The 10,919-nt window shown below is 39.5% G+C and overlaps 1 protein-coding gene across 1 annotated transcript; it reads right to left on the reverse strand.

Moving 5' to 3' along the window:
- Window positions 1-334: 334 nt before the first annotated feature.
- Window positions 335-10,340, reverse strand: tor2a (torsin family 2, member A). The gene is made up of 5 exons (XM_059337082.1): window positions 10,182-10,340; window positions 8,015-8,280; window positions 7,007-7,182; window positions 5,695-5,822; window positions 335-4,155 (listed from the first exon to the last, which is right to left on the reverse strand). The coding sequence occupies exons 1-5, from the start codon at window positions 10,300-10,302 to the stop codon at window positions 3,911-3,913; spliced, it is 936 nt and encodes a 311-aa protein (XP_059193065.1). The 5' UTR covers window positions 10,303-10,340; the 3' UTR covers window positions 335-3,910.
- Between the last annotated feature and the right edge of the window lie 579 nt (window positions 10,341-10,919).

Genomic DNA, 10,919 nt, shown 5'->3' on the forward strand with positions numbered 1-10,919 from the left:
AAACAATGAACAATAAAAACAAAACTGAAACTGCTGGCTGAAAGCTGGGGAATAATTATCCTGTGGACTTTTGATAACACGGACTGTTAAAGGTAAAAGGTTACGGATATCATTGGCAAAAAAGTTATAGAAAAAAACAACATAAAATGGTCAGATTTGATAAGTTGTCTCCACTTCTTTCTTTTGAGGCATGAAATATTTATTTGGGCTTTCATATTTAGGTTTTTTTGAGATTTTGCCCAATTTCTGCTGAAAATTGTTTGGTTATTCTGGTCTGCCTATGATAAACATTGTTGTTTTAACACATTTTAATAAAGAGCTAATCAATCAACAGTAAAACAGATTATATGTGTCAATATTCAGTCTGTCATTGTGTCTGTTGGTCTTTGTTCCGATCAGAAAATGCTTTTTTTTTTTTTGTGCATTTTAATCACCTGACTTGTTGCAGCAGCTCGTCATGCTGCCACCATTTAATACAACTAATCATTCATGGTTTAATTAGTTGCAAACAATTCCAATTTGATTGAAACAATTTACAAATCTTCAATTTAACTTAACTAACAAACAGAATAAAAACAACTGAAAGCAATAGCTGGCTGAAAGAATGGAAATGCTTTGTGGATTCATGAGAACACTATGTTAAAGCTTCTGGAATATCATTGGTAAAAAGGTTAGAAAAAGTTAAATAAATACAGAAAAATGGTAGGAAAAAAAGTGTAAGACTTGATAAGTGGTCTCCGCTTCTTCCTACTCCTTTTCAGACATTAAATATTTGAGCTTTAATATTCTATTTATTGTGATATGGCTGAATTTCTGCAGAAATTTGTTTCGTTATTCTTGTTTGTTTATTATAGATATTGTTGTTTCAACCAATCATTAGTAAAAACAGATTGTGTTAATATTCAGTCTGTTATTGTTATTGTTGTTCTGATGTGAAAATTAAATTCAACTTGATTTTTGTTGCATTTTAATCACCTGACTTGTTGCTGCAGATTCTACTGTCCTCTCCTCTCTGCTCTGTGTAAACAAGCAGAATCAATCATGTCTTCACAGTGTCTCTGAGGAGCAGAATTTAATGTTTTTAACAGGATCTGGTTAGTTTTGAATTACACATGTAGAAGAAAGAGATTCTGACACAATATCAACATTTCAAGCTTGGTTTATAAAAGTTCGGAAAGTTCAAATTTAGACAATAACGACTGTTTTTACAGTTTCTTTCTACAATAAACGGTGCATTTTTAATGATTTGATGAAAACGTTCAATAAGAAGATGATTTTGCAGGTTTTAATCAGCAGTAGGGCTGCACAATTAATCAAATTTTAATCATGATCACGATTTTGGCCGCCACGATTAAATTAACCTGATCGTCGGCGATATTTCCATTTTAAAATGCGTCTCTCCTGCATATCTAATCAAGCACTTTCTACACCAGTAGTCCACCAACCACCAGGGGGCGGGCCAGTTTTTATCCCCTGAAAACAGCCTGGTTGCTGATTGGATAGAACGCAAAGCAGGATGTGACGTAGTACTCCCCGCCACAACAACACGCTCCATTTGTAAAAGCCGGCGAAGCAGTGTTGCCAACTTAACAACTTTGTTGCTATATTTAGCAACTTCTCAGAACCCCTTAGAGACTATTTTTCAAAAAAGCGACTGGCGACAAATCCAGCGACTTTTTCTGGTGTAATTTGAGACTTTTGGGGTCGGAGGCTCGTTAAGAAAAGCAAGAACGAGTCGAAGCGGCCCAGTCCTCCTGCAGCAGTGCTTCTCATCTGCAGAGCCGGAGGGGATGTTAACCCCTTAGCGTCCAGTCTGCAAGTTGCTAATAGGCTAACAGTTAGCTCTGTAGCAGTACAGTGTGCATGTGCACCGGACACTCACTAAAAACTGTTCCTATTGTTTGTAGTAGTGCAATAAAAATACGGATGTTTTCCCGAACATGATGAATAATGATTAATAATCATGATTACAATATTGATAAAAATAATCGTGATTATTATTTTGGTCATAATCGTGCAGCCCTACTCAGCAGGTCTTTTTTGTTTAGGAGAGGAAGAAACCTGAGTGGATAATTCTCTTCATACAGCCATAATTTCACACAACAAATCATTCATGGTTTAATTAGTTGTAAACAATTCAAATTTGCTGGATGTACAGTGACTTTTCACCCACTTTGCCTTCATAAAGGCATACCAACTGTTTGTTATCCTTCACAGAAGTAAAGTGCACTCCGAGTGTGTTCAACCACACAGGCAATATTTTCACAACACATTTTACTGTAAAGAAACTAAATACAAACATCTTTTTTTTGCAGGTGAACTCTGCTTCACCTCTTCCACTCTTGGCACAGTGAATCTCTGGCGCCCCCTCGTGGCAGAGCTGACGTGCTGCAGAGCCACAGCATCAAGAGGAAATCTAAACTATTTGCAAGTAAATATCCACCTTTTTTTCTTTTTCCTCCATAAAAATGAAAAAAAAAAAAAAATACACATGGCACTCACAAAACAGCCTTCCAGAAAGAAAATTGTACATTTGTAATACAAACTGTATGTTTTTGGTGCTTTGATGCTAAAACTATGAAATAAGTTGCATATTTTATTTATCTAAGAGTCATTTTGATATCATTATAATTACTGTATATTCTTTTATGATGTTGATTACATTGTTCTGGTTTATGCTGCTTTTTTCACTATTGTTATTTTATTGATGCTTCTTCTATATTTGCTGCTTTAATGCTGATAACTCCCTGTTTGTGGGCCTAATAAAAAGGAATATCTTATATTCTCTTATTTTTAAGTCTCAACATCTGCCTTCAATGTCTTGCTTAAATATCTGATATATTTCTTTAATTTCTCAATTTGGCATTATATTGCACTCCAATCACTTTAGAAAAGTTTTTTTTTTTATTGTCATGTGTTTTTTTTTTTTTTTTTTTACATTTTCTGGATGACATTTGACAAGACAATTTTTTTAGATAAAAAGCTCCGAAAAAGTTGATCTTTTGAAGAAAGAAGTTTCAGCTCTTTTGCAACTTTCTGTTCAGGTTTTGTCCCACAAGTTAAAACATTCAAATGCAACAAAGGAAATAAATGAGGCCAATTTTCAGCTTCATACTAGTATTTTGTGTTTCGAATCGACCATGTTTTTTAATGTTAAAAACACCTTATTTTGTTCATACTCTCTCTTAACATACAATACTTTGCAGTGGTAGTTTCTAAAGCCGTGAAACTCAGACAGATGTCAGAACATTTAATCTCATTTTCTGATCTTATCTCTCGTTTGTGTTGCTGCTGTTCACTGAAAGTGACCAAACAAAATTCCTTTGTAGTGACGAGAGTTAGATGTTTTATGTCTCACTTAGTTCAGAGTTTGTGGGTTTGTCAGCACTCGAGATACTGAAACGTTTGAGCTCAAACACTGAAAAGGTGATTTTTTTTCCCATGACATGAAACCTTCACTTTTGACATCAAAACGAGACTTTTGATCCCTTTTAGAAAAGAAATAAAAACAGAATATGTGACTCAGTGAGAGAAGAGGCTGTCAGCTGGGACCTGCTGGGGGAGAAGGAAAGATATTTAAATAGTGAATAAATAGACCTTAAAACAAATGGAGAGGACCTTCTTGCTGCTGACACTGAACCAACTTGGAGTTCATAGATCAAAGCTGGCTGAGGTCTGAGGTAGAGCGTGGCAGGACTCAGGGACTAAACTCTCCTGAGCTCGGAGCTGGACGTACCAACGATGCCTTCAGGGAACAGCACAAAGCTGCTGTAGGTTCCCTGTGGTCCCTGGACTCTGCTCTCCATGTGGGAGACACAGTTTGTCCTCACTGACTCACCTCAGAGGGATTTTCCCTTTCAAGTCCTTAAAAAAACAAACAAAAAAATCAACCATCAGTTTCCCCCTCGGCTCACAGGAAGAGGTTGATTTTGGCGGGGACGGCCTTGCAGCCGGTGGTGGAGAAGTAATGTCCCTGGACGGGCGTGTACGTCATGTCTCCGCCCACCGCCTCCACCACGTCGCCGCGGCCGCAGCTGCCCCGCTGGCAGAGCTGCGAGCGGACGCAGCGCTCCACGTGGCGCCGGCTCAGCGGCAGGAAGGGAACGAAGCGCGTGATGAGCTTCTGCCGGATGATGCTGGACTGGAAGAATCCACCTGGAGAGAAAGATAACTTCAGTCTGGTGGAACATTAACAACCCGAGAAATTTTAGGCCTGTTTCTTTTAGGTACTTTTCCCTAGTCAGCTGCTATGGGCGTGGCTTGGGATAGAGCAGTAGTTCTCAACCTTTTTGAGTCGTGACCCCCAATTTAACATGCATGTTGTCTGCGTCCCCCGCTCACTGAACACAATCTCACAGTTCAGATCATACAAACTCAGATGATACTAGGGTTGTCACCATACTAAAATTTTCAACTTGATATCGATACTCAGGAAAATATTCGATACTCGACACCACAATGATAAAAACAAAGACCCCAAAATTATTAACAAGAAAAATGCAACATGTAAAAATTAACAGAACCACAGGTTAAATATTTATAATAAAAACAGTTGTGCAAAAAGAAACTGCAACTATGATAACAAGCTTCAGGTCTGAGGTAGTGCAAAAAATAAATAGATACAATAAACAATAAGAACAACATTTTGAAGTCGACTTTTCAGTCACCAACATTTATGTAAACTTATTAACTCTATGCCTATGTATACTGACACTGTGTCAATTAACGTAATATGGGCATACTACGTGCCTGATTTATTTATTTACGTTGCTTATAATCATTAATGTGACGTCAGCCTTTAATTGCTAGCTGCGGCTAATGGCTAATAATAACACGGTCAACATTAATGCGAGCCACCGGCCACGATAACATCAGTAATAGGTACGTTTGAAACAAAAGACACGAACCTGTCGAAACTCGATACTTTTGAAAATGAGTATCGTATCCGGATACAACGTTTTAGTATTGATACTTTTTTGAGTATCGATACGACAAATTTTGGACAAATAATGAAGCAGAAAACAACTAAAACATCTCTCTGTCTGTGAATTTATATATATTTTTATATTTTATTGTTACTTTTAATCTAAGTCCTTTGCTATAAGTTTAAAGGTCCATTCTGACCACCTGAGTGTGTAACTCAAGCCAGAGACTCCTTGGAAAGTAAGAACTTGATACTTGATACTTAGGGATTTGTCAGAAAAGACCCAAAATGACCAAAAAATGACATAAAATTAAGCAAAAAAGGACTCAAATTGACCACAAAATGACAAAAAATGACCAAAAAAATACACAAAATGACCCACAAAAGACACAAAATGACCAAAAAAAGGAAACAAAATGACCAAAAAAAGACACAAATTGACCACAAAATGATCAAAAAACAACACAAAATGACCAAAAAAGACACAAAATGACAAAAAAAAAAACACAAAATGACCAACAAAAAAAAAAGACATTCAATGACCAAAAAGACTAAAACACATGAACACTTTAACACAGTGGAGACAGAGCTGACTTCCAAAATGATTTGGCGACCCCCAGAAATCATCTCACGACCCCAATTGGGGTCGGGACCCCAAGGTTTAGAATAGCTGGAATAGAGGATCCGCCCCCAACTAGCGGCTCAGAGAGTACCTGCCTCAGGTAGGTACTCTCTGAGCCGCTCTATAATTCTAACAGAAGGACACTGACTTGTTGTGCTGTTGTAAGCCGTCTGTGCGATGGCTTCCTGCAGGTCGGCCAACTTAATCTCCTCTCTGTCCAGTCCGGCCTGCCGGCTCTCCAGAGCCATTTTATTAATCATTTCCTCTCCTGTGGTGCTGTGGCGAAAACACACAAAACACACACAGTCAACAAAAGCTGTCCAGTGCTGCGTTCAGTAAGATTTCCTCGGTTTTCCAGAAATCATGGCAGTAAATGTAAAGCTCCAAACAGGAGCTCCAGAACAAATCTCCCTGTTGAGATGCTATCAGAAGCCATCAAATACATCAAGAACATTCAACACCTCATACATCTGCTCCCGCTCTACGAAGCATCCAGAGCCCTGAGGTCATCTGGAACTGGCTTGTTGCGTGTCCCAAGAACAAGAACTAAGCGGTGAGGCAGCTTTCAGTTATTCTGCTCCTCACCTGTGGAACAAACTACCTGTAGATCTGAGGTCTGCTCCTTTAAATCAGGACTAAAAACACTACTGTTTACTGCAGCGTACTCTTAACTTTAACACGTATCTGCTCTACTCTACTGCCCTTACTTTTTAACTATGCAATGTTTGACTTGTTATTTCCATTTCCCTGTTTTAATTGACCGTTTTTACTGTTTTCAATTATGTCTTGCTGTTTTTAATGTTTATGTAAAGCACTTTGAATTACCTTGTGTTGAATTGTGCTATACAAATAAACTCTCCTTTCCTTACATCTGTGTACTTCTACTTTACTGCTGATTCTGTGAGACAGAGGACAACATGAATGGTTACTTTCTTTACTTTTGTGAAATCCTGTCTCAGTACTTTTAACTACTTTGGAGTCTGAAACATTCAAACTCGAATCAAACACAATTGTGTGAGTCTGTGTCTGTGCTTCTGTGTGTGTGTGTGTGTGTGTATATCTGTGTGTGTGTGTGTGTGTGTCTCTGTGTGTGTGTGTATGTGTTTGTGTACGTGTGTGTGTCTGTAACTGTCTGTGTGTGTGTCTGTGTCTGTGTATGTGTGTCTGTGTGTAATTGTGTGTGTGTGTATCTGTGTGTGTGTGTGTGTGTGTCTCTAACTGTGTGTGTGTGTGTGTGTGTGTCTGTGTGTGTGTGTGTATGTGTTTGTGTGCGTGTGTGTGTCTGTGTCTGTGTGTATGTGTGTCTGTGTGTAATTGTGTGTGTGTGTGTGTGTGTATCTGTGTGTGTGTGTCTCTAACTGTGTGTGTGTATCTGTGTGTGTGCGTGTGTAACTGTCTGTGTTTGTGTGTATGTGTGTCTGTGTGTGTGTGTGTGTGTGTGTGTGTGTGTGTGTGTGTACCCTATGAAGACGTAGATGGCCTTGCGGTAGTTGGTGCGAAAAACAACGTGTGAGGGTCCCAGGAACGGCTCCAAGACGTCGATGACTCCTGGAGGCATCTTCTCCATCTCGTCGAAGAAAAAGACGGAGCGAGCGCACTCCGTCAGGTTCCCCTGCACCCAGTCCTTCAGCTCCTCCTGCAAACCACAGGAAGGAAAATCAAACTTAAATTTAAGCTTTACATAATTTATCTTTATTTAGTTTTAAGAGTTACTTTCTTATTTTAAACGTTCAACATGCATGTTGAACACTTAACACTGCCTGTTTCTAGGAATTCCTTAGCGCATTTTTCTTCAATCTGCGTATAAATAATACGACTTTAGACCAAAAAGACTCCAAAAAAAAGAGTAAAATGTACATGTAAAGTGACAAAATAAAATGACACAAAATTACAAAAGAAATATGTGAAATTAACAAAAAATGACACACAAAAAAATAAATGATCAAAAAAGGATGTAAAATGACAAAAAAAGACACAAAATTACCTAATGACTTCCAGTAGTGACGTTGTCCTTATCTTAAGTGTTCAACGTGCTTATTTCTAGATTTAATAATCTTGTCAAGGGGAATTATCTGTCCATGCAGCAAGATCATTTCCCTCAGATTTAGTGTTTTTATCTTGTTTTTAGACACACTTTTTTTGCAGTGTACATGCATTTGAGCATGAAATATGTTAAGTTACTGCACTGTAAACATATTTAAAATTGCAGTTTCATCATATCTGGTTAAGTGCACGGTCCTATATGTGGTCCTGTGGTAGTGACCATGAAAAACTGTGGCCCCCTGCAACATTTAAGTTGCCCATCCCTGGTATATGTTATAAAGGGTCAAAGAAAACATGTATTCAATGCTCTTGGATTTTTACTATGAGCTGAACCATGTTCATGAGAATCACCCATATACAGGCAGAATGAAAAGGAGTCACAAACTGACAAAATAGCCCAAAACCCACAGCAATCCCTGACTCACCCTGTACTGCTTGACCCGCTCAGGTAAGGGGAAGTGCAGCGTGGGGACGAACTGGTGGACGTACGGGCTGCTCATCGCCGAGCCGTACAGGTGATTCCCGAGCATGGAGCTGACCAGCGTCTTTCCTGTCCCAGAGGAGCCGTGGAAGGACAGCACCAGGGGCCGCTCTGGGCTTTTATTCTGAAGGAACCTGGCCACCTCCTCTGACACGATGTCCTGGGCCAGATGCTGTCCGTAAACATTCTTGTAGAGGTCCCACTCCAGGTCTGGTTGTCAGGAATAAAAAAAAAAAAAAAAGACTCCTGTGATTAGGGATGTCATGATTACCCGTTTTCATGATTAATCGCGGTATTAAATGTTACGATTAGTTAATCGGAATGTTTCCTAAATACCGCCAATTTCCGGAAAAGATTATGCTGGAACCACGTTGGTACATCAGCGCGACTCGCCCGGAATGGAAAAAAAGTGACACAATAATCGAGTGTCACCACTTGTGTTGCTTTGTTTTGGGTCGGTGCAGCTGCAGACGGAGGTGACAGGAGGTTAAGCATGGAAGGAGAAGAGTTATTCCCTCCGAAAAAACATGTAAAATCATCCATGTCGTCCTTTACAATGACAAACTAGAGACCTAGAGCATTCAGAGGATTGATGGCTGACACATTAGATTCTCAATAAGAGGCATTCTCAGCAGGCAACACAAACTAACCACCAAACAACAACAACAACAATTCCTGCAGAAATCTCCAATGTTTTGATACCAAATCAAAGCACAGATTTTCTATGGTGTTCTAGGGCTGCACAATTAATCGAATTTTAATATCTAATCAAGCACTTTCTACACCAGTAGTCCACCAACCACCAGGGGGCGGGGCCATTTTTCTCCCCTGAAAAAAGCCTGGTTGCTGATTGGATAGAACGCTAAGCAGGATGTGACGTAGTACTCCACGCCACGACAACACGCTCCATTTGTAAAAGCCGGGGGAGCAATGTTGCCAACTTAGCAACTTTTGTTGCTGTCAAATCGGCACAATCCTCCTTCAGCAGTCCTTCCCAGCTACAGAGCCAGAGGGGATGTTAACCCCTTAGTGTCCAGTCTGCAAATTGCTAACAGGCTAACAGTTAGCTCTGTAGCAGTACAGTGTGTATGTGCTGCTGCTGCAGGAGGTGTTCACTTAGCGATCTCTGTTTGTTTACAACAAGCACCAGACACTCTGTACACACACTAAAAACTGTTCCTATTTTTGTTTAAAAGTAGTGCAATAAAAATACAGACGTTTTCCCTAACATGATGAATAATCGTGATTAATAATCGTGATTACAATATCGATCAAAATAGTCGTGATTATCATTTTGGCCATAATCGTGCAGCAGCAGTGTTTTAACCATTTTCATCAAATACAATGTTCATTTCAGATTTAATACTAGAAAACTTGAAACAGTGCTGAGCTGCAACTCAAATTAATGCTCAAGTCCCAAGCTTTTAGATGATGTATACCACTTCTATGTGACATATATTGTTGGAATGCATAGCCCTCTAAAAACCTAATCATCCTTAAAACTACAAAAACAAGTCAATAGAGATAGAAGCAGATAGAGATGGGCCACTTGACAGTGAGGCTCCGAAGCCTGAATCCTGTTTCTTACATCACAGCACAACCCTGTCATATCAGGACAACACATTTAAACATGTTATTAGTAAATTGACATTGTTGTAACACAAGTGACAAGTGTTGTAACACTTTCATGCAAGAACAATGATTCTCAGAAAGAAGACAGCTACTTAAGACTGATTTTATTGCTTTTGTGTTGGAACTGGAATCAATAAGATGTGTGAATCATTTGGAAGTCACTGGTAGGGTCTGTCTTTGAGGCTTCCAATCTTTTTTCGATGAAGCCTCAAAAGCTCTAGAAGAAGAGAAGACTTCCTGTTTTGCTACTTAGCATAACAGCTAACTAGCTAAACAGTAACTACAGTAAAAGTAGCTCTTCGTCAACACCAAAACGACTAAGACTTGATCGCAAGTTAGTTAACTTTCAGTTGACGAATAAAATATATCACGTATGTTTACGTTTCCTGACAAACAACTTGATATGCTTCCCTTTTTTAGCCTAGCTAGCTGGCTAACAAGAAGCTAGCTATGGCGGACATGTAACTTTATCTTCTCACCTTTGATGTTCGGCTTAAAGTCGCACTCACAGCTGTCCGATATGCTGCAGTAAAGCTTCTGAAAAACCCCGCAGACCGGACTGTAAAAGATTAAAAACAGCACAGACAGGATGGCCAACATTTTTGGCTGCCTGCTGGCACACAGAAACCCGAGTGGAACGTCTTCTGGTGACAGCCGGTCAGTTTTGTAGTTTTTCTACCTAGAGGAAGGCGTTCAGAAGCACGTAATGGAGTGACTGTAAGAACTACATTTCCCAGAAGGCACCTAAAATGGGGCGTAGTGCGCTGGACACGTTGGAGGATCACAGTCCAGACAGCACAGCGCTCAACCAGGCGGCAATCTCCGTGCCTGAGCATGGAAGCCACCAGGAAGTGCATAAAGCCTGCAATTCACCGAAAATTCCAATAGGGGGTGCTAAGTTTGGCTGCAAAAGAAATCTGCCCATTCATTTCAGTGCTAAATTTGAAAACTTCTCACTTGATTTATTACCTCAGAAAAAATTTTCAGGGACAACATTATGGTCTCAATCGCTAGTAAAAAATCTTCTTCAAGACAATTTGATGTCAATAGTTCTAATAATGGCCCCATTTAGAAGAAAATAGAAGATAAAGAATCGTATGATTTGGGGCGTTTCTAGCTTTGATTGACAGGTCACTGACAAGGCGAGCCGTCACCAGGAGAGAAGCAGAGCGTATCCACGGCAACGTGTCAATAAAGTTATATATAACGTTTTATAG

Source organism: Centropristis striata, chromosome 7 (genome assembly GCF_030273125.1).
Source record: "Centropristis striata isolate RG_2023a ecotype Rhode Island chromosome 7, C.striata_1.0, whole genome shotgun sequence".
In the NCBI taxonomy this organism is placed as follows: Eukaryota; Metazoa; Chordata; class Actinopteri; order Perciformes; family Serranidae; genus Centropristis; species Centropristis striata.